The sequence below is a fragment of the Accipiter gentilis genome, chromosome 3, assembly GCF_929443795.1.
Source record: "Accipiter gentilis chromosome 3, bAccGen1.1, whole genome shotgun sequence".
Lineage (NCBI taxonomy): Eukaryota > Metazoa > Chordata > Aves > Accipitriformes > Accipitridae > Astur > Astur gentilis.
Genome location: NC_064882.1, coordinates 17,022,085 through 17,049,757, shown reverse-complemented (window position 1 = coordinate 17,049,757; position 27,673 = coordinate 17,022,085). Strand labels below are relative to the sequence as shown.

At 41.3% G+C, this 27,673-nt stretch overlaps 1 protein-coding gene across 3 annotated transcripts in view; it reads right to left on the bottom strand.

Annotated features, from left to right (window-relative positions):
• The window catches only part of DLC1 (DLC1 Rho GTPase activating protein), a 218,228-nt gene that overhangs the window by 34,959 nt on the left and 155,596 nt on the right, over window positions 1-27,673 (bottom strand). Inside the window, exon 1 of one of the 3 annotated variants that reach the window (XM_049794127.1) lies at window positions 4,400-4,460. The exons of the other annotated variants lie outside the window; for them this stretch is intronic. Coding sequence (XP_049650084.1) covers window positions 4,400-4,412 — 13 coding nt within the window. The 5' untranslated portion in view covers window positions 4,413-4,460. Of the gene's footprint in view, window positions 1-4,399; window positions 4,461-27,673 lie in introns of those variants that run through there. 3 annotated transcript variants of the gene reach the window in all.

Below are 27,673 nucleotides of genomic sequence, written 5' to 3'. Positions count from 1 at the left end.
AGTGCTTACCTCACTGATGACGCAGTCCCCAGACTGCACCCTGTATGGATGATACAACACTAGATACAAAATACCAGTGGCAGTGAAACAGCCCAGCATAAAGCTGGTAGCATCCCAGCCAAATGCCTCTTTCTCTAAGTTGGAATTAAAGACACAAACCTGGGTTTTCCCAAAGGAAATATTACTATGAAGTTCTGATTTCCAGATATTACAGATAGTTAAAATATTCTGTCTGTGCACCGCATGCTTGAAAATGCTTTTCTCAGTACTTGATCTAACAGTCACACCTTGAGTGAATGGTCTAGACACAGCAAAGCCAAGGTAGCACTGCAATGCTGGTGCAGCACTGCAAAGGAAACGAGAGAGACTACGTATGGAAAGAAGATGGGAAGTTAAAACACATCATAAAGCTTTACACTAGAAAGTTTCTTGTATCTTATAACGCACAGGAAATCTGGTCTCAGAGACGCATATGGAGAACAGAGGGAAAGGTGGCCAGCAAAGCATCCAGTTCTGTGGGTCCACAGGGTCACAGAAGGAACATCCCCAAAATGCAAGAATGCGGGGTGTGTGTGTGTGTGTGTGTGTGTGTGTGCATGTTTTTCTTAATCCTGAATCTTCAGTAAATGACAAGAATAGGTCTGGGAAGGTCAAACTGTGTCTACTGCTGGCTTCAGCAAATGTCTTTCATGCCTTTCCTCTGGAAGCGTTCTTTGCACAGACTGAGATGAGCATTTGAATAGAGAGATTTAGGCAAATATAAAATAAATATGTTTAAAACCAAGTCTAAGGAATTCTCCACCATTAAAATGTCCCCACCAGCAATAAGAGAGCCATCACACTGTGTCTTCATTAGAAGGGAGACCAGGTAATATTTTTTCCTGACCCAGTCTTATCTAGCACACATTTATTTCCCAAGGGAAATAAATACTAGACAATATTTGAAAGAATATTAATCCTAACAAATAACAATGCTTACCATGCTCTTCTAAAGACACCAAAGTACTTCAGAAAGGTATGCAGCACTACCTGCAACTTTCAGGTAATGAAACTCAGTGAATTAAAGCTAGCTGGTTAGGTCATTCCTGACTATTTTACTTCTACCAGTTGTGGTCAATGGTACACTGTACTAACAGACCTACTGATTTCAAAGGTACGCTGTGTGGGATAGGGTAGCACTCAGTGTCAGCAAGTATGGCAGAGTAAGTGTCCAGTGAAAAGAACCAGAAAGCTCCAATCACAGCCCAGTCCTCTGACCCTTTCATGAGACTTGCTCATCACTGCTGGACTTTGTTTCTTTCTTAAAACAGAAGTGGGGGGGGGGGGGGGGGGGGGGGAAATAGAAGAAAAAATAAAGAAGAAAAAAGAAAAAAACTTGGAAAAAACCTTTGGAAATCAAAAAATACACAAGACAATCTTGATACCCTGCACCAGCCAGAATAGCATAGGTACAAGCAAGAAATATGCCTGGAATTGCTGAAATTACCCAAATTACTGGATAGCTACACTCACTACATCATTGGAGAGGATACAATGTTTTGTAATTCATTCGCCCTGAAACATCGAGGATCAGGCTGTAAGCAAACAATATGACACCCAATGAAGATATATAAATTATATAGGGGCATCATCTCTTTACTTAGTGGCAATCAAACCAGCAAGTTTTCTGTGAACTTCAGATCATTTGATTGCTGTATTTCTATAATATGCACAAGAAGGAAGGGGAAACATCTGAAGTTATTTTTATTTCCCCAAGTCTTCTGGCCATACTGTATGAATGCTAGGGTGGGTCTGGCATTGTCTGAAATGTGTCAGGGTCCTTTTGCATAGCCTCATTTCCTTCTTCCTGTTGCTAGGAAGGATAGTTAAGCATGAAAAGCGCTTGTTTACAGTACAGGACCATCCTGTTAAGCACATGAGTTCTCTTCCTCCATCTGCTTTTAACCAGGCAAGGGTGCAGTTGTGTTTAGGCTGAAGCCAACAGCACAACTCCAATCAGAGGGGAACTGGAAGAGAAGTCTGAATCTCTCAAGAAGCCCAAACATAACATACTGTGGTATTCTGACCAGAAAAAGCTCTATTGTGCAAACTGCAACTCTAAATATTTGCAGAACTCATAAATTCACATGCCTCAAACAAACCATTGCCTAGAATGTAATGAATTAGAAGAACCAGAGAAGTAAAACCAAGTCACCTCTCATCTCCTTCTTCTAGGAATCCTAATATAAACATTCGAGATTAGTGCATAAGGACAACTGCAGTACCTTTTCCCTGCTCCCACCAGAGGCAAAATACACAGGGTACTTGCGAGTTTCCAGGACTAGCATCAGTCTTTCTCTCTGGCCCAGCAAGGGCAGCTGCAGAACCGGCTGGGAAGACCCTGACTCAAGAATTAAAAATCCTAGACTGAATCCGTACAACTGAGACTTAAACCCCAAATAAAAACGTGACAAGACGTATTCTTGCTTTTAACTAGCTCTTAGAAGTGAAATTTAACAATAGCTCCATGGTGTTTAAAACAATGTATCTGCACTTCCTTTTGATTAAAAAAAAAAAAAAAAAAATCAATTAACAAACCCAAGTTATTTTAAAAGAAGATAAAGAGATCAGGAAGTCCTAGAGATTACAAATGGTAGCTCCAGCTCCTTTGATTTCTATGAACTTGTAGATGAAAGGAACCTTCTCAAAACAATATCTACATCTTCTTTTGCCTTTACCATATTCCATAGTGAAAGAATCTTAGCCCTGATCAGGATCCCACAGGCAAACTGAAGTAGTAATCCAAAACCATTTGCTAGAGGGAGATCCATCCCACTTCCTGACTACTTCAGCCTTTCCCTTTTGTGTTGCTTCTGCTGGAGACGCAGATCAGGTTGCCTACAGGACACCAGTAAGGATACCTGGAAGACAAGATAGCAGGCTACAGCTGGGCAATCGACAGACGTGCCTAATACCAACTCCGTGTGCCGTCAACCGGCAATAGCCTGGCTGCCAGATGGATGCTGAATCAGTCTGGCGCTGAGCTGTTGATAGATTCATACTCAGAGGCTCGTATGAAATCTGCTTGCCTATTATCTTCCTTAAGTTCACTACAAACAGCCTTAAAACATAACCTGACTCAGAGCATTGTTACTGACTTGCTGCTGGGAATTTCTTGATCAGGGCAGGGCAATTCAAACAGATCACACTTAACTCCTGTAAAAAAATAAAAGCATCTACAATTGATGACTAAGATAAAATTACATTCCTCGGTCTTTCAATTCACATGTGTTAAGTACTATGATACATCAGGCAGAACCTTCTGACCTAGTTAAATACATTGTTCAAATGTAGCCTTTTCTTCAATACTCTAATTTTCCCAAAGAGAACAAGGGAATTTAAGAAAAAAAAAAAAGAAAAAAAAAAAAAGACCGTTGTACCAACAGTAAGTGCCCTTGACTGGCACTAGAGCTCATTAGGCTGATGGCAACACATCGCTCAACAACTTCACAGTTACGGTGGAAGTAAGTGACTGGGGGTTGTTTGCAGAAAAGGGGAGGGCGATGCGGAAGGTGAAACTGCCCGGCTGGGCAACAAACAGCACCGCTTTTCTGTCTGCCTCGAGAAGGGGGCGGCGGGGGGGTGACGGCGACTGGCAGGAGGTGCTGCTCCTCCGCGGGGATCAAAGCCTCCGGGGGTGACATCAGGGCTGGCCACCGCCGCACGGGGGGAGCCACCCGGCTCCTGGAGGCCACCGGGCTAATTACGAAGAACTTCAAAAGAAACTCGACGGTTCCCGTCTCGCAAGGACTTCCCCCCCCCCCCCCCAAAAAAAAAAAAGAAAAAAAAAAAAAAAAAGGAAAGGGAAGAAGAAAAAAAAAAAAAAAGAAAAAAAGGAAAACCCACCAAAAAAGAGCGAGAAGAGATGGGCCACCGTGTGCCGTCCACAGAGCAAGGCCGCATCCTGCGCGCCGCTCCGCGCCTTCGGCCCCAGGGACGTTAACCCTTTCGGCCCGCCCCTCCCGACCAGCGCCGCAACGGACCCCGCCGCTGTCCAGCCACAAAAGTCATTCCGGGCTCCCGCGGCCCTCCCGCCTCACCTGGGGCTGCTCCCGCCCCGACGGGCGCTTATCAACCCCGCAAACACGGACGGGCCGGCGGGGCCCAGACCCGCGGCTGGGGACGCACCGCACCGCGGGACGGGACGGGACGGGACGGGACCGGACGGGACGGGGCAGCGCAGCCGCCGCCGCCCCCGCGGGAAGCCCTCCCGCGGTCCTGCCAGCGCTGCCTTTTCAGGGCGCTGCGGGATGTGACAGGAGAGGGACCTCCGTCCCCCCGTCCCCCCCAAACCCCACCGCGCTGCCCCCGAAGCACCTCCCCGCCAACGCGGGGCAGGGCGGGCGAGCCCCGAGCTTACGTGTGAGGATCATGGTCCGCCGCCGTGCCTCCGCGGGGCTGCCTGCCTGCCTGCCTGCCTGCCTGCCCGGCGGCGGCTCGCAACTGACACCCGGCGCGGAGGAGCGGCGCGGCCGCCCGGCCCCTTCATGCGCCCCCGCCCCCAGGGCCCGCCCCGCCGCCCAGCCCGCTCCGCTCCGCTCCGCGCCCCGCTCCGCGCCCCCGCGCCGCGCAGGGAAGGTCACTTGCGCGCAGGCAGGCGCAGCCCCCGCGGAAGCGCTTACCTGGTCATGACCCATAAAGACAAGCTGAAAGCGATTCTCACACACGCACACACACCCCCACGCACCCCCGCCCCCTTGCACGCCTGCGGGCTCAAGGGGAATTTGGCAACCCAAAGGTAACGCGGTCAAAGACGATCTAATGGTGTCTGTCCCCTTTGCTCCTTTGTGATTTGCAATGGCTGTCAGCTATCGCCGTGGCCTTTTAGGCAATAGGGAGGTTTATAAAAAGCGGCCGGCAAAGCTCTAAATACTTTTACTAGGAAACGTGCAGAAGAGCGCGCATAGAGAAGGCAGCGTGGCTCCTTGGTGTTACAAATTGGCGAGGGTTGGGAAGGCCTGAGCAGCCCTAGGGACGGGGGATGCTGAGCCTTCAGCCCGAAACAAGCCGTGCAGGGTGGCCGAGGGATGCTGGTGCCTCCCTCCCCGGGCAGCGTGTCGAAGAGGGCTGCGAAACGTTAATGCCAGCACACCATCAAAATCTCCGTCTGGACCTGGATGGAAACCAACAAGTGTTTTCCCTGTGGGGACCACAGCACGGCCATAGGCATGGCTTGCAGATAGCGAAGCAAAGCCTGGCTTCATAGCTCTGGACCTGGGAGTCACTCCCTACACCCTTTATTCCCCTGTATGTTTTGCAGAGATTGTTCGAATGCTTGTTTCTTGGTCGACGCTCACATTCAGGGCTTTAAAATGGCACTTTAAAATAGCTACTTTTGAGCAGCCGCCAGACTATCAGCATGCAAAAGAGTACTGTGAAACTTTGAAAATATCTGGGTCCCATCAAAGATTATGATTGGTTCATTTTCCTCCAAGCCAACATCGTATGTTATACCACTGGTGTTATTGTAAGATTCCTTTGTCGTTTCTGCACTGTGATCTGTCAGATATACAGTATATATAGTGTGGTGCCTGAGCAGGCAATTTGCTGAAGGATAAACATCTCCCCCTTCTTTAGGCTGCAAACTGTGGCCAGTTGGCTATTATAGTGTTGTTTCTGGAAACCCCTACACAGCTCCAGGTCATTAATTTACTTTAATAGCCCAGAAGAGGATGGAACTGCACTATATCTTCAAGCTTGACTTTACATATGTTACCCACTTAATCAATTACCTCCTCATATCTAAACTCGCTCCAGCTCTTTTTGGCACAGCCTCATCTACCTGCATTTTTAAATGCTTCTTGTAAGGCAACAGGACATATGTTTACAAGGTAGGCCAGGCCCGTAAAATGTGAATTCTCGTCTCTAATACAAGGAAGACAGACACACACTATGCCCCAGCTGTTGAACAGACAAGGTAATCCCAGCCTAATTGGCTTTCTGTCTGTATTGTCTATAGTTTTATGCAGTTGGTAGACTCGGAAATGACAGAATAGTCATGTTGAGATGGAAAATGCTGGTTGCGCATTGTGTGTGATTTTCAGAGTCTGAAAAAGAGAGAAATTGTTTCTCCAAGAAGCATCCTCAAAACGAAGGGGGAAAAAAAGAAAAGAAAAAATATTTATCCAGTACATGTAGGAAAGCATGCTGCTACTAGGGCGTTTCCATCACAACAATAACGCTGGAACCAGAAGACCACCGTGGGTCAAGTTAATACCCTCGGTAAATGGCAGGGTTTATTCTTGTAAACACGGACTGCCTAGGCTGCTTCCTGGACCAAGCCTGCATCTCTGTATAGGAAGCTTTTGTATAGGACCCACAGGAAGCTTTTGAAGAAGGAGAGAATGGAGTTTTACTCTGTAAAAAAAAAAAGGGGGGGGGGAAGGGTTTGGAGGACTCAGCAGTGTGAAAGGGAACTGCAAAAAGCTGAGCATGAGAGGAGAAGATGTGTGTGGCAGTGAAGTAAAATCCAAAGCAAGACGGTTGTGTGATAGATGCAAAACAAGAATTTGAAGTCAGAGAGTTTTGTTTGAGGATTCTGAAAGGGGCGAGTGACGAGATCGGTGAATACCTAACAAATGTGGCCCAGACACAGAAGATGGGAAGCTCTCTCGGTAGTTAATCCAAGGGTTGTCATTCTCACCTCCACCACTTTGTCAAACAGCAAATGAATGATGATGCTGATGATAAACCACTATGTTTGTGCTTTAGTTCAGCTCTCCTGTTCTGTTTGCAAAGCTAATCAGCTCCCACCGTAAGGGAGGAATCTTCATCCTCGTTCAGTCTTTGTGTATTCCCTCAGCAATGCCAGAACCAGTGACTTTTGTGATGGAGCAGTCTGTCTGTTGGGATCATCGCTAAATAGATGTTGGAGGATTATCACTGACCTGGATTAGATTCTTGCTGGTAATCTGAAAGAGAAAGGCTTTGATTCTAGTTTTGTTATCAACCCTTGAAGACATGCAGTCTCTCTGGCTTGCATTTTAACTTGGAATTCTATAGGGCTGCTTAAGCAGGCGTATTTTTGGAGCTGAAAAGCAAGGCACCAGTCTCTCATTTGCTGTAAAACGTGCTCAGAGGAGCATTCCACCTGAGGCATGGGTGTTCAGCAGGCTACAACCCCCCTAATCACTCATCTGGCTTTAAAGAGCATTGTGAAATCGGTAGAGCTTTGGCCTTTAATATTTTTATTTCTTTATCTCTCTGGCTATTCAAAGAGCAGGCAGCTGCCTGACAGAGACACAGGATTTTCGAAGTAGCCTGCCTAAAAGGATTGTTTCAGTGGAGTACTGTTATCCTTAATGCAATCAATGAGCTCTTGCTGGATGGTAAAGTCATTGTAAAGGATTGCCCGACAGGCACAATTATTCACTTTAAAAGGTGAATTCTCCTTCTGTTGTAACTGCATAAGGGAGTGATTCGCAGGACGGCATCTAATAATAAGGACTTGATTGTCCTCTGTTTTCCCTCCCAGGCCCGAATGCCTTAATGGTTAACTGTACCCTTGTCATCCCTCTTCTTCTAAATAGTGCAGTACACAGAGAAGTCCCAATTCGTAATTAGTCAACTGACCTGCTGGTACAAACACAGGATTGTCAGACACATCATTGCAATTCTAAACGCTAGTATTAATATCCTCTTAGCAACAGCATGATAGATTATAGAGCAGTTTCAGCCCGAGTTTCCAGGCCTCTGGCTCTAGGCTTGGATTCCTTGTGGACTGGGGTATTTGTGTGCAGTATTTCCACGGTCCAAAGGACCTTCCTGTTCCAACCATTGTCAGTGAAATAATTAAGTTTTGCATTTTCTAGCACTTGACTTTACTGAAAAGTCATTATTCAAAGGAGTCTGTAATTGTTCAGGCCTCTTGACAAAGAGTGTTTGCACTATCACTTCTCACAGATAAGCGGTATTAAGAGCGCCTTGCTTTCAGAGAAGGAAAGCTATTGTTTCACCTACTAGAGAATCACAAAATGAAAGAAAGCATCTTTTCAAAGTGCTTTTCAATGAAATTCATAGTAAAATCATTATATTGCATTAACATAGGTGCCACTCCACTGCTTGTAATTGATGGGCTCTCTGCTCTAGAAATATTCCTTTTGAAGTAAACAGTTAAAAATATTACCAGCTCATCATGTATAGGAGTCTCTTGCTTGTATTTGATCCCAGGCAACATTTATTTTTTTTTTTCTGGTTTGTTTGTTTGGTTTTTAACAGTAAACAATAAAGAAAATTAACCTTGCCTTATTCTTCGTGGTGCATTATAAGTGACTATTTTAAAAGAAGGGATCAATGAGCTCTATGTTTTTGTCTGCTTTTGAATGTCCTCAAACACCATAAGTTCAACAGTTCAGGCTGAAAATGAAATTACCAGGTCCACACTGTACTTAAGAAAGGCTCTATTATATGGATGCACAAAAGGATGAGAAATAAAAATTGATTGTATAGTTTGACAAAGATATAATTTGGTCAAATACAAATACAAATAAACTGAAATAGGAGGAGGAGAGAAAATAAGTATTTTCATTCCATTTTAAACACAGAGGGTTCCAAGGTAACCTCCTTAGCCTACATGGCATACCATTGGTCTATGGAAATAGGTGGAGGTGTAGAGCATCTTTTCCATATTGTGTTTAAGATGCTGTCACTGGTGGTGATTTACTTTTTGAAGGCTGCAGAATTTTCTGCTGTTAATGGGTCTGCCTTCCGTTCAATTGAAAGCTATATTTTTACATTAAAAAAAGTGATCCACGTTCTGAAAAACAACCAACTGAATTTAACTTTCAAGAAAGTAGGGAAAGCAGATTTGGGTAAACTAAACCTTATTAAGAAGAAGTGGTATAGGAGGGTAGTTAGAATTTCTAACCTGTGATGAAGGCTCAGAGATGATCCAGAGTAAATATATAGCTTGTGGCACATAGAAGAAGTCCTGCTTCCTTATACTTAAAAAATTCAGAATAACTGTCCTTTTACTGATAAAGACAGCATGCATAATCGATCGCTGCTTCACCATAAGGAATCTGAACCTGAAGTTATCAGGACTAAAACCTCCGCATGTATCTGGTGGAAGTGGTTGTGTCGGCGAGACCTAATGGATATACGGGTCACAAGGGACCGACTCTTAACGCACTCCATTAGAGGAAGCCGTAACAAAGGTTTGGCTCTGCCAAGGCACCTTCCCTAGGTCTAGCTGTGGTGACTGCCTTGATGGCTGTGTGGCAGCAGAGCCCCATGGCACCAGGAGTCATCCCTGGCCCCCCTCTTCTCTTTGTGTGTCATTCGCACCCCTGCTTCTTTTCCTCTGTGCTTACAAGTCACGGTGTGCAATGAAGTGGGAGAGGAAGACAGTACAAAGGATGCTTTTACTCAAAATATATATTACAGAATGATCAAAAGATGAGCAACCCGATGATGGCGTAGAATGGAGGCAGGATATATATGTCAGCTTTGTGTTGCTTGGGAAAGAAGAGGGTTTTTTCGGACCAACGCTCTTGTTTTCACTCTCTATTCTTGTGACAGCAGCTATATCAATACTAAATCAACCAGCTCATCCCTCTTCATGTTTAAGCAAATAGATTTTACCTTCCACCTTTAAAACCACCAGTTTCCAGGGCATTCCGATGGTAAGATGCGGGGTTTTTTAAACCTCATTCTGTGTTCACGCATGACCTCCAGTCTGATGAAGAAAAAAGGTCAGCTTTCACAGAAAGACAACAGTAACCTTCATTAAAACAAGATGTAAGATGCAAGTTGCCCGCTAAAGTAGATGAAAACTGAAAGACTGGTGCCTTAAACATGTCAAAATAGTGGTTAAAAATTGGTTTATGAAGCAGCTGTGTTGTTTTAATACATATGAGATGCTAGGCTTTTCAGCATGATACCCTGGGACAGACCATGTCAGCCATGCAGTGCCTGGCTGGGGTTAAAAGGAGTAGAAGGGAAGGAAAGGTGGTTGTTTTTTCTTTTTTTTTTTTTTTTATTATAGTAAGTAAAAAAATTATGAACAATGAAAAATTTCCTTTCAAGAACCAATTTTTTCTTACTTCCATCTTCCATCTTGTGTGGTCCAAGTCTTTTTAGTTAAATGAACACTATATTCATTAAACTTATTTCCTCTGGAGGAAATAGGTACATGCATCCACCTGGACCAGTTGACCCATTATGTGAAAGACTGCTGCTGTTTTAGCCTTGGGGAATCTCCAGGACTCAGGAAATCATTTTAAACCCATGACTCAATAAAGCACGATAACTATGGCAACTGGAATACATACACTGTGATGGCTAATTTCACCTCAGCATTCATCAGGGGAGGTACTAGCTTGATACTATAGCGTGGAGAGTAGCTATCGTTAATGTAATGTGAAGCTATGGAGACAGGGAAGAAGGAACCCACATGTTAATAAGCCCAGTGAACAAAGTCAGGCCTGGTATAAGTCAGGATAGATTCATAATCCTGCTTGGTCCTGTTCTTGACAGCGCACTAGACTGAGACTCAAAATACCTATCTGCAGTCTTGTCCAGTTTTAGCTTACTGGGCAGCCTTGGTCTATCCATTCCCTTTCTCATACTTCATTTTTCCCTAGATAAAATAGGAAGAATGATACCTGCCTCTTCTGCAAAGCCCTTGAGATGTACTGTGGGAAGTGCTGTATGAGATTATTATGCTGATACTGAGTCTAATAAAAATTCTCTTGCAGATTGCCAGTTTGCTTCTTTCATTGTCCATGCCCATGCTTTTGCTTATTGTAACTGAAAAACAGCTCGCAGCCGCAATTACCTTGTGCTTTACTGGGAGATGCGTACATGCAGACAGTTACTTAAGGGCACCTTAAGTAACTTGCTGGAGTGTCAACACCCATAATGATGTCTGAGGAAAGACGAGAGAAGTGGAGGGGGAAGCTAGCTGTCTTGCCAGCAAGAACAAACTGAGTTGGAGAAGATTTATTAGGTGTATATTACCCAGATAAATGTGATCCTGACTTGAATGAGAGCCAGCAATAGCAAGGGGAGAGGGTCAGGCAGAAAGAAGTGGCTGTTTGGCCTTCGTCAACAGATTCGAGACCTGACGGGGATTAGGAGGAGTAACAGAATTGTTGGAGTGTTCATTCGTCACTCTAAAATTTAGGATTATGAATTCTAAATGGATGGCCAGTTTAGCTGAAAAATGCTTCCTCCTCCTCCATGCTACATTTCTCTTTTTATGCCAGCACATTACAGAGGGTACTATATGATATTATTTGTGAACATGATACAATACATAGAAGTGACTGACAGGTTAATAGGAGCTTGCATGTTTTAAAAACAAAGACACATATTCTGTTACACGACCACAAGAAAAAGAAACATGGAAAGTGGTTAGTTTGCTTTCATATTTCAACACTGTCACATTATGAAAGGCTACCTTTTTTACTCTGCTTGTTTCTGAGCTTCTACTTTTGTCTTTATATCATTTTACAAAGAGAAATGCTAAATTAGTTTGTTCTTGAGAGAGCAAATCTCTTATATCTAACCTCAGCCCAGAGCAGGTTTTAAATATCTAAATTCTGAATGTAAAAAGAAAAAAAAAAAAAAGATGCTTTTACTATTCCTTATTACTGGGAATATATGAAAGAGCATTATTTCTACTAAAGCAAAAAAAAAATAAAATAATCAGGGTCTTTTCATATTCTGAAATGCCTTTTTCTTCATCAGACTTCAAAATGCAAAGATAGGTAGCAGTGATCGGAGAATGCTTTTACCTAAATCTCTTTGTCCAGTACACCTGACAAACTGAGTTTACCTGGCTGTTATATTATTTACAACTGTTCTGTCACTAAAGCAACAGAACAAACCCTTCACTCGCTTTCTATTATTTAAATAAAAAATGCAATGAAGCAGATTCTCTACTGTTGTAGATGGTCATTTTTGAGGCCTGTAGTTGCACAGTAATATGCAAGAGCTAAGGAGCTATCCATGTAACCTGTGTAATGCAGCTTTAGCTTCCAGATAACAGACATTCTATAGCAAATGATGAGTGTTTTTGTACAACACCTTTAGTATAGCATCAAATGGATCCTGAAGAACCTCTTTCTTCCTCTGTCACCACCAAGTGTCCAGCTGCCCTGGTAATGTGATGTGTCCTGCGGGGATCTGACAAATTGCGTACATGGAAGAGATATAGCTCTGATGTTTTTAAAATCTTTTTGCCATTGGATTGTTTGGGTCTTTTTTTCTGATGGTTTTCCTGAAGATTCATTAACATATGTGATGTGTGGTACAAAACAATAAGCCTTAAATAGATATGGAACCTAGTTATTTCTTCATGGACCCCAGTTAAATGTATGAACAACATTATTTAGAGGATGTGGTGCCAAGAAGGGTATGGATCATTTCTGGTCTTGTACTTCTAAAATGTGAAGGATCTGTTTTGAGAAAAGTAACGGAAGAGAAAAAAGTCTGATTCAGCTAACCTGTTTTTTTGTTTGATCAAAACTTTAGATTGTTCAAGGCAGCCAGGGACATACCTGTGCTAGGATCAATAGGGCAAGTGATTAAAACTGATAGGACGTCCTGCACCTTTCATGCTCAAACCAGAACTTTCTCTCCTTTGAAACAAGAGCCTTTACATCACTCAGTAGAATTACATTTCTCATGAGCAGCATTAGGGTACAGAAATAGTCTCAATTTTCTTTGCTGAGGAATCTTTATTTTTTCCAGATACAGAAGGTCTATTAAACCTCAAGATTAACAGTGCTCTTGGCATCTGATTTTTAGTCAGGAAGTATAAACAATGACTTGAAAGGTGTATATGCAGAACTTTCCATCTGATTTACCAGTAGCTCTTTAGAATCCGTCATGCATGTCATATTGACCTTACAAACTTAATTACCTAAGCTCTAAGAAACCACATGCTTGCCTCTCAGCTCCTTAATGTAAATTAGTGACAGCCCTAAGAAAAAGCACTAACAAAAAAACATCCTGAAAACATTGATTCTAACAGGTCAGAATACGGCATTTCTCAGCTGATTAAGTGAATTAATTCTTTGGAAAATATTTGGAAGTAAAAGCCACATCCCACTTGGCCTAGAGTGCAAGAATCCCACATGTCAAAAAATTATGAGCCAGATACCCCAAAATCATAGACTGTCTTGAAAGTAATAAGTTTCAAACATACATTTTAGAAACTTTCTGGTTTTATATCAAAGACAAGAATTTTATGTGATTGCCAATATGTAAAAACTGAATTAAACCCCCAAACTGGCGTTCACCTCTGTGTTAGACAGGTATCTGAAGAGATCGGTAGCTTATCTCCTTTGCTATTTCTGTTGCATTTCAGAAAGTTAGCTGACTTCATCATGAGATTTGGGCCATGTGGGAAACTTCCTGGCTAGCGTACAGAATGAGAACAGGGACAATTCAACCTTAGCTTTGCTTCTGAGATAGTCAGCTATTGCCCACCAAGGCAAGCTTTTAGCCAACCTAGGATTCTTGGGTGCTCCATCTGTTTCTAAAGGGCAGAACAGCTTCCTGTATTACCTTCTGATAACTCCTTTTCCCCCCTAAGCCACGTAAAGAGCTCTGTGCCTGGAATTAGAGTTTCTCATCTTCACATCTGTAGCACCTATGCTGGGTATTTCTTTCACATGCTGCCAGTTTCTTCACCTCTTTTCTTCCATTTCCTTTCCTTCTATTTCTCTCTTCCTCTTCTTTTCGCTCTTCGTAGCTAGCCACTACCAGTAGCGACTGCGAGGGGTAGAAGTGCCCTCCTTAGTTCTTTTCCTCATCTCCTCTTCCTTTGGTCAATGCAAGTGAAGAGCAGGTGGAATATTAGATCCAGAGCTATTGAACAGTGTTCCCCAACAAGGGAAAAGGGAAAAGCATACACATCAAAAGAATAATATATCTAGTTTCTAGGAGGAACTAGGAATCTAGAACTCAAAAGAAAAATATAGGAAGACAGAGACAAGATCACTGCTAGTCTGAGTGAACTGTGACCGAGCAAACCCTATCTGCAATTGTACAGCTCATGCAAATCTAGCAATTAATTTAATGCTTTCATGGAGCCAGGTGATACCCAGTGCCCAGAACCCTTGGATATGAACAAACATAGTAAATGAGACAAGAGAGAGAATGGTCTACAAGTATCCTGCTGAATTTCTGCTAGAATTGCTTTATATAGCAATTAGTTATGTTAGGGCACAAATCATCAGAGCACACAAAGTATAATGTAAAAAAAAATCTGAGAGCTACCTACCATTTTATAGCTACTCTATAACATAGTGCAGAGCATAATGGAAAGATCAGATAGTTACAATGGGTTGGTCTGCTTGTCTTGGAAATAATATTTGTCATCTTGCATGATGTCCTTGCTAGATTAGAAAGGGCTTTGTTTATTTCAGGGTAAAAAGGAATTTAAACCTTGTTCCTACAAATTCATGTATGCAACTCTATTTGGTTTGAAGGGTATGTTGAAATTTGAGTGCATAAACGCTTGCAGGATCATGGCCTTAGTTTTTAGGTGATGGATTTTCAGGCTCTTTCACAAACCATTTTTGTGATCTCAACCACACTTCATTTGAAACTCTTATACTCATTCCATTAAGAATAGCTTCTCAAGAATGAAAAGCTGATGCTTTATCCTCTGGCCACTTGTACCTACTATTTCTGATCTGGCTGATTATGCCAGAAATCAAAGTACAGATTCTCAGAACAGCAAGGCTTTTCATAATGGTCTCTCTGCATGAAAAGTCCATGTGTCAGCTAAGAAAATGAATTTCTAATAATTCTTGGCACTGAATGAGTGGCTTGTCTCAAAGGAGTGCACGAAGCACTGTTTATCTGATCTTTGTAACACTGAAATAGGTTTCACCTATTTGAATGATCTTTGTCTTAGCCATCTTTGTATCAAGAAGCTTATACTGGATATGATAACCTCAAAATCAACACAGGGATTTATTTTTTTTTTTAATAAGGAAATAAAAACACACTAGGGGATATTTGCATTGGTGTGCTCAATAATGTTTCTCCGTTGGACAGGAATAAAATTTTCTGTGCCTGTTTAAAATTCTAGAGAACTTTACGCTACTTTTTTAAGCCAGGCAAATATTATGCAGCTTTCTCTATGCATGAGTTTATTATATCTGTTAAAGATGTTACCTGTGAGTGTGATGTCCTTTTCATTCTATACTTACTTACTCACTCAGTACCATTTTCAGAACATACTACTATGCAAACTCTATGCAATGCCACAAACTTGTGAACGTGGCTCTGCAACTTGCAGTGTTAGCAAATAAAGGGTCTTAGATTTCTTTGCAGTAGTTCGACATAGACTGCATATGCATATACTGTAAAGAAACAAATATACTCTCTAAGACTGATTTAGAAATGAATACCTCTATTTTGCTTTAGATTTGAAATAGTAATCTGAAAAAATTAATGTATGCATTAAAAGACTAATTAGTTATTCTTGGTTCATATAAGAGCAGTTTTAAAAGAGAAGCATTCCTTCATAGGCTAAAGATGAATCAAAGTTCTCTGATTCCTGTAAAAATGTGTGTCTCTACAGTCATAGTTTGTTCTGGATCAATTCCAGTGCATTGTGACAATGGGAGCTAGAAAGGAAAACTCAAGAGGGTATTTTTAATCACTTTTACCTCTATTAACAATGTGATGCTATTTCCATTGTTCCTGTTATAAAAATAAGTAGCTGACATGTTCCACAGAATTGATTATTGTGTTTTAGTCAACAGATCAGCCATCAAGACATTGCAGCCTATCAGGAAAGGGAGTGGAAAGAGGCAGACAGAGAAACCTCAAAGGAAAGGACAAGACACTGTGTCTTTTGTCCTTTGTTCCAAGATGGAAATAAACTGTCTCCACTTTTGATAAGCTCCTCTTTTGATCTTTGTTTGCAATAATTAGGGTTAGACACTAAGTTATTTTATGAACCCTTTTAGGTTTAGCCCCCTGTAAGTTAATATGAATATGAGTTATTTGTCCATTGCAAACAACCACCTTAATTAACTTTTTATGATTTACTTTTGTTTGTGGAGATTTTGCCTAATACCCAGGTGAACTAGATATTGATAGATTTGGGGAAGATGAAAAGTATTTTTTCTGCAGATTTAATTTCACTTCATATTTTACAAATATGTGGGAACATAAAAATACGTTAAAAGATATAAAGATCTATTTTCTGTCCGTCTCTGTTGTATAAATATATAGAGAATTATATATCTATCATCTTCTTTTGGGGGGGGGCAATTTAGGAATACTTATCACATTGTGCTCCCATATACTTTAGATGGTTTGCAAAATCTGTCCCCTGCATAAGGCTATAGATTAGTGCCCTCAGTTATGAGTATAGGTAAATATGATGTCAGATACCTTTGGCTGCAGAGAGAAGCAGAGTTGCTGCTCTAATTAATGCTGAAAGACAAATTGGATCCAGTCACCAAAGGAAATCCTGGGAAATAAGAATTTGGGATTCAGCTGGGCTATGTCAGAAGCATAACTGGAGCGTTACCTGCTTCTGGTGCAAATGTAACAAGAAATTCAGGTGTTAGCTCAAGAACAAATTTTTATTCCAAATTTTTATTCTCTTAGAATCAGCATCTAGCCTTTCACCCAGGTTCTTTTTTAGTGTCCTGAAGATCATGATCAAGCTGTGGGATTGCAATGAGAACTACATGATGCAAAGCTATAACATGCCTCCTACTGTCAAGGACAAAAATAAAAATTATGTATGCTTTGCTGAGACATATCATTGTAATAGTATACAGTTTCATGTCTGCAGATTTTAAAAATGTAATAATTTTTAGTAGCTTCCTGAAGCATGTAGAGGTATACTCATTTACTGGAAAATACAGAATGCTCCTTAAAAGATCTAAATTGCTGAATCTTTGTATCTCCAGTGAAATATAGTCTACTCTTATCAGCTGAATAAGTGATACAGTCTAAACAAAGGGTAATAATGTTCAACTGGAATTCCAGGAAAGGAAGCTTAATGCGAACTTCCTGATTTAATCTTACAAAAATAGAAAGGTTGATAGGATAAATTAATCACTCAGAAGAGCAGATTTTGCTTCAGTTAATTAAAACAGACCGTAAAAATGTCAAAGTACCCCTTTGTAACATTGAACTGCAAAACTCGCATACAAAACTACTTAGAGTATCATTTTCATGCGTGAGACTGAGAAGAATCTCTTCAGAGACACAACTCCATTTCCTGAGAGTTTCTTCTTATTTTCCAGCCTGGAAATCATGGTGACAGCTACATGGACATTTCTCATATCATTTCCTGTATCTTCTTCTTTTGGTGGGCTAGGAAAAGTCTTCTCAGAAGTAAATTTGGAACTTCTGCTTCTGGAAGATATCAGCAAGTCAGAGATGCATGGAAATTAAAGAAAACCTAAACAAGTGAACTATTTTGAGCCCTACGAAAAAGGTTTCGGTAGGTTCAATTTGAGTTCACTTTGACTTCCTGACAATGGTAGTCACTGAAGTGTGGAATAAACTCACAAAGAAAGTGGAAGGAACACTTTTTGGACAAGATACCTGCTAAGTCGCTAGGAAATGAGCAAGAGAGATGATCCTTCACTGCTGGGAGAATGGAAATGACAATGTCGTAGGCCTTCTCCGTCTAACTTACGCAAAACTGTCCCCCGTTAGCACTTTTAAATATAGCCAATGTGAAAAGTGTCTAAAATGCAAGTCAGGCAAGTGACAAGTTGTGATTACAACTTTCTTCTTTTCCCCTACCAAAACGGCAGGAAAAAGTGTAAAAAATGTGTGTGTACTACCATGACCCTCATAGCAGCAACAAGCAGGATACCCATGGGACTGCCGGAGGCTATCCATATCAGAGGGCCATGCTATGCATTTCCTGAGGTCTTGCATTTGCTCCACCCATGATCAATCCTTGCCTTGGGTGGAAGGTGTTTATTTCACACTTGGGCATGAACATCTCATCTCCTTAGAAATAGCCTTTTTTTTCAGCAGTGCAATAATTTTCAGTTTCTAAACTCTTCCAGGATGGAGCTCTGTTTAGTGGCAAGCTGGTGGATGGGAGTCTTTCTGTTCTTTTAGGCAGAACCTTGGCACGGTTGTTGGCATTTTTTTTCCCTGATCAAGGTCTGATCCCAGGTTTTTGGTTGGTTTGTTTGTTTGTTTGTTACCAGTTTTTATTGCTTTCCGATTTGTTACTTTCTTTTATTTTGCTTGTGGGTTTGCAGGTTTTTCAGCTCTTCCTTACTAGCATATGAAGTTGCTCAGAATGGGAGATCAGAGGGAGACTTCATGTGATAGGGCTGCTGTGCGCTCCTATGACTGAGTGTTGCCAGAAGAAAACAAGAAGAGGCAGACCTGGTGATACATCACATCTGTGCATGTGAAAGATCTTCTGAAACACGCTAAGGGTGGATATGGATGACTGATTGCATCTGCAGTTGGAAGAGGAGCAGCTCCAAGTTGCTAACACTGACCTCTATTTTATTCATTCCTGATTGCTTGGGCAATTCAAGGACAGGATTAACCAAGTCTATTATAACCACTTTGATTTTTTTTTGATGCCAAGAAGTGAAGAATAATGTGAGGAATCCCTTCTGCAGATAAAAACCCATGAGAAGAGGAAGAAGGAAGAGGTGAAGGAGTGGCACAAAGGAATGTTAAACCACGTGGACCTCCTTCCCTTGCTTGGAGACTGATTCCATAGTGAAAGTTAGAGATTATCTTCCACTAGAGATTTAAAAAGGGGTAATCCTGAATAATGCTGGAAACCAGGTCAGTGTTTTGTGAAGGTGGAAAATAGATATAAAAAAAAAAAAAGTTCATACGGATCAGAAAACAATGCAATCTCCTCACTCCCTGTGGTGCCTGAGATATCTGGGTGTTTCAGACAGCTGTGAGTGATGAGGCACCCATCTGTGATGAGCTAAGGATGGGATGTGAGCCTTGGAGTCAAAATAGAATTGCCTACTTTTGACCAAAATGTACTTTATGGGCGGGTGCGCTTCGACTGCCAACTCTCTGTTTTGTTTTGGCACTAGAAATAACAGTCTTGGATACCTCCCTTTGGAGGGTTAGCTGCAATTACAGATATGTTTCAGAAGATTCTTCCATTTCATAGAAAAAATTGATGAAAATTAGAAGGAACATGCTCATCATTTGCCAGACTTGCAAGATATATTTTTCCTACATATTTAGTGGTTTGGGTAATTATTTTCTTAATGAGGAGACTTGTCAAAACACATTATGGTGATTGATTTCACATCACCACTGTTTTTCCTAGCAGTTTCCGATTACTGATTATATGATCCAGGAAAACATTCATTTTTAATTACTGCCAGTAATTTCTTAGAGATCATTAACAGCCGAACTGCTATAGCCTACCTAAGTATTTCCTAGGGAAAAGAAAACCAAAAACCAAATAGCTTTTTTTGGTTTATAGTTATAGTTTGAGTTCATAAAATGAAGCAGTTCTGTGTTTGACTGTACATTAGGAACTTACAGGAAAAAGGCCATGTCTGTCCGTGCTATTACTGGACTACGGAACCTGCAATACTGTATGAAGAAAAACACTTGTTTGCGTTACTGTGATACTTTCAGCTGAAGTTCGCAAAGCATGCTGCTAACAATGCATTTAGTCTCAAAGTAATTTTAATGCACAAGCTCTCATTTTATACTTAGAGAGACTGAAGCACATGAAAGGCTATGGGCATTTTCCACAGCTACATTCTGAACTGGCTGAGAAAATTGTGAACAAACCCTGCAAGTCTTTTCCCCTTTCCTGGGCTTTACCCGTAGGCACCACTCACAGCATCCCATAACCCCCCAGGACCCAGCTGGCTTATGCCCCACTTTTGCACCATTGTAGCAAGAGGAAAAAGCTCAACTAGTCCCAGCACAAGACCCAAAATTGCTGGAAGTTTCTGTCCTCTGCGTGCATCTGACTACTTCTACCACACTTCCAGGGCTACCGGGGCCTAGAAAAGGGAGCATCTGCTTTATCTCAGAGAGAAGAGCTCACCTGGGTGGCTGCACATTGCTCCTAACGTAAGTCGGTGTCTTGAGGGTGTCATTAAATATAATGTTTCTATCTAGGATGCCATGAAAGAAATTAAGTTCTGTGTTTTAGAGAAGGAGGAGAAAATACAGATTGCGTTTGAGGTATGGGCTTGTATTTGGTGTATGGTATGTATTCAGGTATACATCCCATGTAGGTTACTTTTCCCTTATCACTAACGTTCATAGTCCAGTTGGCTAGGAATAACCTTTGTGGTTATGTTATTTGAAATCCTTGATGCAAGACATAATCTTGCCAGTGTAGCTATACAATTCTGTGCCGTTTTACCGAAGTAATTTTAAGTATTCAAGGATATGTATTTCTCAGTCATTTTAATAAAACAGTTATCTGCAGCTTGCATTCTCCGCTAACAGATGTTTTGTTACTAGTGTCAAACATTATGCAATAAGACAGTGAGTCCCCAGAACTCCCTGTCAGGAACACAAAGTACTCTAAGATAGATCACTTTCATATTTTCTGGCATTCAGTGATGGGTAAATCTCCAAATGGTTTGTAGGTCCATTTAGATTAAACTAAATATCCAGAGCTCAGATTCCTAGAGCTCAGTTTTCTCAGACTACAAAACCAGACTGGTTATCTAGTGGGGGTAATGGTACCTATATGCGTACTCCGGTGTGAAGGACTTGTTTGGAAATATAAAAAGGATTGTCTGAGACATACAGAGTTCAAATTTACCTTGATCATAATATTTCTCAGGAAGGCAACTGAACAGAAAAGACTTCATTTGAGGCCTGGCTGAAGAAGTCTTTAAAGTGTGAGAAGACTTCCTATTATATACTAATCACCCACGTCAACTGTGAAGAGCACAGGCTGCAGAAGTAGTTTTTTTAGTAACAACTTCAGTGGTATCAAATATTAGGAAAATGGGAACCGTTCCATTTTGCAAGAGTGGGACAGTAAAACAATTTCATGTGTTTTGACTGATTTTATCTCCTTTGCACACACAGTATAGTACGTTTTATTGAATGATTAAGCATAGATAAATCCGTTCTTCAGCACAGGTGTATCAATGTGTAATTGGTGTTTTGACACTCAGAAAAAGATTGCCTTACTGAGGCAATTACATTTGAAATGCTGTGTAGCAGATTTTTTTCTTCTAATGGAAGATAATTACACATAATTAAATTACAATTTCCTCATGATTTTGCAATGGTAACATTTTAAAGCCTGTGTCATTTGCTTTTTGCAGCTGTTATTTTGTTCAAGGAGACAGCGTATGACTTGACTTTTCTGTAAGATTTCCAAGCAGAACCACTTTTACTTCCTTTCATGTTACAGTATTTGATAGGACCAATCTCATGTGAATAAACGAGTGAAGAAATCGCATGTATTTTAGTGAAAATGCCAATAATTAATTTTTCTCAGACCTGAACTTGTGCTCAAAAGCATCAAGCACTGTGGGGTAACAAATGAAACTAGCCGTTTAATGCAGTACCAGAACAGAAATACAGCAATCAGAGCCAATACTGCAGAAACTCTGTAGGGTGCAAGAAAGGGTAAAGAAATGACGGAAACAACAGAGGGCATTTTAGATGACAGTTTAAAGGAGACAAGGAAGCACGCTGAAAGCGTTTCCTGTAGCACGAGCAGAGGAAAGGGCTTTCTGTCAATGGCACTTGCATTGCCCGTAGAGACTCTGTAGGAGGGTCGTCCCGGACAGCAGTCACGCACATTGCGTGCACAACACTTTCTTGGGTCAGACACCTGCACTGAGCACACCTAGGAGACACCCAGAAGAAAAGGCCAGTGGGGAGGTTACAGTTACAAGGGTTGTGTGTTTTCTGTGTCATTGCTATGTGTCCTGTAAACACCAACGGAACAAACCGTAGAGGAAGTTCAGACAAACCAGAGCTTTTTTTGCTAAGCCTTTCACCCTTTGCCTTCAAATTAAGTGGAGAACAACAAGCTCTGCCTCCTTCGCCTCCGTGATCTACCATGGACTTCAGGTCCTGGCTTTTAATTTGCTCCAAAGCCAAGTGCCCTCCCCTCCAGGCGCTGCCTTCCAGCCATGTTTGCTGTCTCTGTCGAGTCTTCTTGCAGCCCAATTGCTGGAAAAAGCTTCTCTATTTCTGGCCTTCTCCTTTGTCAGAGGGAAAGCGGCTTAATCATACTCTGCTTTGTTTTCCAAGCAGATTTTGTTGACAGCCTGCAATTCCCCTAGAGCCCTTGCAGGAGCCTGTAACATTGCACGGGGTCCTGTGACCCACGCAACTGGCTGAGAGCTCTGGGTACTACTTCAGCCAGAAGACTTGCGTAGAAAGGAGGCAGAGTGATTGCACAGCAGACTGATTTACTGATCCTGGACCTTGGATTTGTACCTCCAGCCTTCACTCTCCACCCTCCCGAAACTTGGATTGTAGGAGGAATGCCTTTCTCCCTTACTGTGTATGTGCTCAGGGTTGTATTTGAAGCCGTACAACTTCCATGAAGTCATTTCACGGCACCTAGCGAAATACTTTTAAAAATGTTGCCTCCTGTGTTAAGGAGAGAACAAAATTAAGGACTCTGTTGGGACTGGTGCACAGCCGGGTTTGTGTGGCAGCTCCTGCAAGAAAATCGATGCAAGTATGTCTGTTCTCCGACTGGATGTAGCAGCACAGGGCATATACATAAATGGGTGGGGAACGGCAGAGTGAATAAAATACATGCAGTTATTATTCTGCTGTTCAGGGCAACATGCTGGGTTCAGCGCCTGAATTGTCTATTCCACTCAAGGCCCAAATGCAATTAACATTAAAAGGGAGATTTTTGTAAGTGCAGGGAAAGGTCATCAAACCCTTGTCACGGGCCAAAAGATGGCCACAACTTAGAAACTGCATGGTAACAGGCCAGGGAAAGAGAAGAAATCTCCTGTAGCCATTTTTGTCGCTGAATCACAGTGATGTGGACTTCTGAGGGCTACGGCAAAATGCACGTGGGCTTACTAATAATTGTAATTTATCCAAACAAAGTCCAGAAGTAGGGGATTTAGTTAGAGTACCTGTTATGTCCCACTGGCTTGGGAGAGGATCTAGCTCATATTGTTTTACTCACCTCAGAAGGAAAGAACCGAATACACTTGCTAATAGAAAAGCTTGACCTTAATAGTATTCTGTAGCGTATGCTCCATTTTACTGTTTTTGTAAGAGCAAACAGAAATGTTTAGCAGGGACAGACAAACAAACAAACAAATTATTTCTCTGGAATAAAGATCCCATAAAAGCAAACAAGGAAACTGTTTTAATGAAAACCTGAGGTGGGAAATGCTTCAGCACGTATCCTTTTTCCACAGCTCTGTTCTCTTATCTTATGAAACAGACAGGTGCTGGAAAAAGTGAACTGAAAATGACTTACTGGAGACTTGTGCCAGCCCATTCCTTGCTGATATATCAGTAAGTGCTCTAGAGGAAGCAGAGCCTGATTCTCCTAGTTTTACATCCAAATTATTCCAGAAAAGCCAAGAAGTCACTCCTTTTATACATTGGCAAAAATAAGTAGGCCATGAGTATTTTCTCTGACGAGCTTTAGCCATGAACGCATATAATTTAGAGAAGCTGAAAACAGTATATTTGCAAACACATATGCAAGTTGTCAATATACCCTCTGGAAAATCTGCTGCAGCTGGCTGATAGTCTTACAATATTATTAAATGTGGGGTTATTATTTCACCATGTTTAGGTCACTTTTGGATACAACATACAGGAGAGGGAAGTATTGGCCATATTATATTAAGCAATGAGCTTTCCATATGTTGGAAATAGCGTCATGAAAAGAAACTGCCCAGAGAAAGAAAACTTGGTATTTATGAGAGGGAGTACTCAGTACATCACCGATGATCCCATCCAGCAGAGATTCTCAGACTCTGCCTGTTACCATGCTGTCTGATTTTGAAAAAGGAGAGGGATGTTATTTCTCTTAAAGAAATAAAAAATAAAAATAGTTAGGCCATCCATCAACTAAAACCAAGACAAGTGTTTGGTTCTCACTGTTGAAATGGGATATTATTATTCCCATGGTGATTAATAAGCCTAGCTGGAGGAGTCTGGCCCTTCGGGAGGTCAATAGAGGAATGCTTATGATTAATGTTTTGGTCCATGGTCTATCTCTATGCTAAGTTAATAAACCTACATTGTCTTTTACTATCCCTTATTAACACAACATTAAATTTCTACTAACATTGATGTTGCAGACTGCCCTTGGCTCTGTGAAGTAAAATAATACTTTGTGGAAAAGATTTTACTGTACAAATAAGCAGATTTAACATCCCAGTTTGTTCCCAGGTCTCAGATGTCAGCATTGCCTGTAATTAGCTGTGAGTGGGAATGTGGGTTGCCATGCAGTAACCACACCAAGCATCTTCCTTCACATCTTGATTTCCCATTTCAAATATCCCCGTCGAGTTTAGAAAATGAGTTGTGGAAGCAAAAGAGAGCAAAGGAGAGGAGACTCAGAACCAGCATTTAAGGTGAACCTGAAGTAGAATCAGCTTGTTAAATAAATACATCTTTTTTTCATTTATCTAGCTTCACAAATAATACAAAATGTTGCAGGAAAGCATTGCTTAAATGAATAGACGCCTTGAATAAAATAATCACAGGTATTCAGCAGTTAAAAATATATTTCAAAAGACAGTTTCCACTATGAAATTCAAACCTCTCAAAATGAATGACTGGAGGTTACCGTGACATATTTCCAGATACTTTTATTTTTTCTAATCAATATTAAGGGTCTGTGAAAGGTGAGTGCTTGCAAGCTCTGCAGGAAGTCCTGTTTTCTCACCTGACAGGTGTGGTATGGCTGCCTAAGCCTTCCCAGAAAACCCAATCCTAATCAGTCCCTATCATGAGGCTGCTAGAACAGCTTCTCCTATTTAAAGCAAATTTAGTTTTCAGGCTGCCATCATTCACCTGACTTCACAGAGGTGTTCCATATTTGCACTGAAACCATCGAGCTGACCCGGCCTCCCTCGAGCATTTTGATACTAGCAACAAAAATGGCAGCTACTGCTATCAGTGAACATAAGAGATCTGCCGATTAAGTTCCCAGTTTTATTCTGCCACTTGCCAACAGACTACACAAATAAATGCATTTGTCACCTATAGAGAAAAGTAAACAACATTGTGACATGGGGTTTCATTACTTCCTGACTGTGTTTTGCAAATGGGCAGAAAGATATTCCATGAACTTCAACTAATCCAGAAAGTGGCTCTCTGGTTTCTATTGTACTTCTCTGGGCAACTGGACATGCTCATTGAACTCTTGAGGTTTTAATTGAGGTCACACTGGATATCCCAAACGTGAGCACTCCTGTCAGATGCAGCTGTTACTTCCTAAAATAATTAAGGCAGCAACACTAATAGCCATTGCATTTAATCATGTGGGAGCTGTAGGAAAAGAGCTATCTGTAAAGGCATCTTCTTTTCCTTGCTCACTGTTCACTTTGAGGTATCTCTGCAAGGCCTATGGGTTCTTCTAAACTTTCTGTGAGAGATTGAAAGAAAGGCAGAAGGGGGCAGGAGGCAGACATATTCTCTGAACTCACTCTCATGTGTACCAATCCGCTTCTCAGATTTCTAAAAAGTTATATATTTATTAAACAGAAATAAATTGTAAAGTAAAATCCTTAATCTCTCATCCTTGATACGGCGAGTTCTTTTAGAATATACTCCTATAAATGTCCTACAGTACACATCATTTGGGGGAAAAAAAGGTAACCAGGAAGCTACGGCAAGATGACGGATACCATGATGTTTACGATACACTGCCTAAATGAGGCCGTGTTAAATACTAAAGCAAGCATTGACTAAAGCTTCCAATAAAAATTGCAACAACGTTCAAAATGTGTTGGAAAAGACATGTGTTTTCCAAAACCAGTTAGGAGCTGCAGGCCAAGCATCCAGCCACTTTCTCAGGAAAAATGGCCATCCGAGGGACTGCTGCTTTTGCAATCACAATAAACCTCCCAACACACAAGCTGCGTTAGCAGTGGAGCGACTAAACTCGGGATGGGAATGTACGGCTGAGAATCATCCCCTAGCCTTCGGACAGAGCATTGCTAATCTCTCCGGAATATCATGTTAAAGCAGTACTTTGCATTTCCATGCAGATTGCTCTGTCTGACAGGGGTGGTTAGTCCCAAAGTGGCGATGGAGCTGGGTTAGCCCCGTGTTATGGGGTTGGAGCGAGGCCAGAGTTTCTCCTCATGCTTCTCAGAGAATGAGTCAACACACCTGCTCTAAAAATCTGGATGCAGTCAGCAGCCAACGATGTCATCTTTGGCACAGTTGCCAGAACTCCATCTGAATTATGTTCTTTAATTCGGGTTTTAACGCTTTTAATACAAGACACTATTGGAATGTTTCATGACCTAAAGTTTTTCTTTTCCCAAAAGATGTGCAATAAGAAAGTAAAACCACTGCTTGCTTTAGCTGTAACTTTAATCTTCCTTATGAAAACTATAATAAATGTTACTTTAAAAATACAAATAAACTCTTTAGTTTTTTTGGCAAGAAACAGTCTTTTAATTTTTTTTTTTTAATTAGCAGCATTTTCTCATCAATAGTAGGACCGCATTCTGCAAACATGTATTCCTGTAAGTAATTCAATAAAGTTAAGGAAGTAACTCATGTGGCTTGCAGGGCTAGGCCCATGCTTTTTTTTGCATAATTTCTTAATATACACAAAGCAGAAAGATAATTTTAACTGAGGAATTTATTTTAACTCCACAGCAAAGAAGAATTGAAATGTCCACCAAATCATGTCGGTTTTCTGACCTTAAAATAAAATGGCTTCCAATCTCTACAGAAGGATACTAGTGCAGAGTATGGTGCAGTAACACCAGCAAAGTTAGCATACAGGTAATGTAAACCCCACTGAGAACATTTTTCTTGGGGTGTGTAGGAATGGGCAGTGTTATGTATGTGCAAACCAGCACAGCCCATTCCACAGCTCAGATCTAGCTATTACCAGCAGATAGTTTCATTTGCAGAGTGGTTTGAAAATGCTGAGTTCCCTGTTCCTCCACAGCCAACCATGACCAGAAGCAGCCACTAAACTTTTCTTTGTTTATTGGCACACGGTTGCCAAGTTTTTCCAACTTTCTCCTCGTGCACTAAGAGGGGTTGCCAAATAAACTCTGCCCAATGCCTGAAGGAAACTGCTCAAGTAACCTCTGTATCTTCCCACTGTTGTATCCTCCCACTTAATTGGTCACACTGGGAACTAGACCAATATGCTGATGGAGCTCTCCATGTTTCAAAGCCAACAGAGAGTTTGGAGCTCTTCGTGAATGTTACCTATTATCTAACGTTGCAAAACAGAATTAATTAAAAAACAGAGCACATTGATATCACAAGTGCAGAAAGAAATCCCCTACTTATCCAAAATAATACAATGCTGCTCCTTTACAAATAAAAGTCCAACTTTGCTTTAGATTTCTAGACGAACAAACCACAGCTTCGACAGAGTTTCCTCAGATGCAGTATTGGCCATGTTATTTCCTAAGAAACATTTCAACCAAAGTGGTAAAGACAGCTAATTCTCTAGGACTACTATCCATCTGATGTGTTAGCATACAAAAAGCAGAAAATTGTA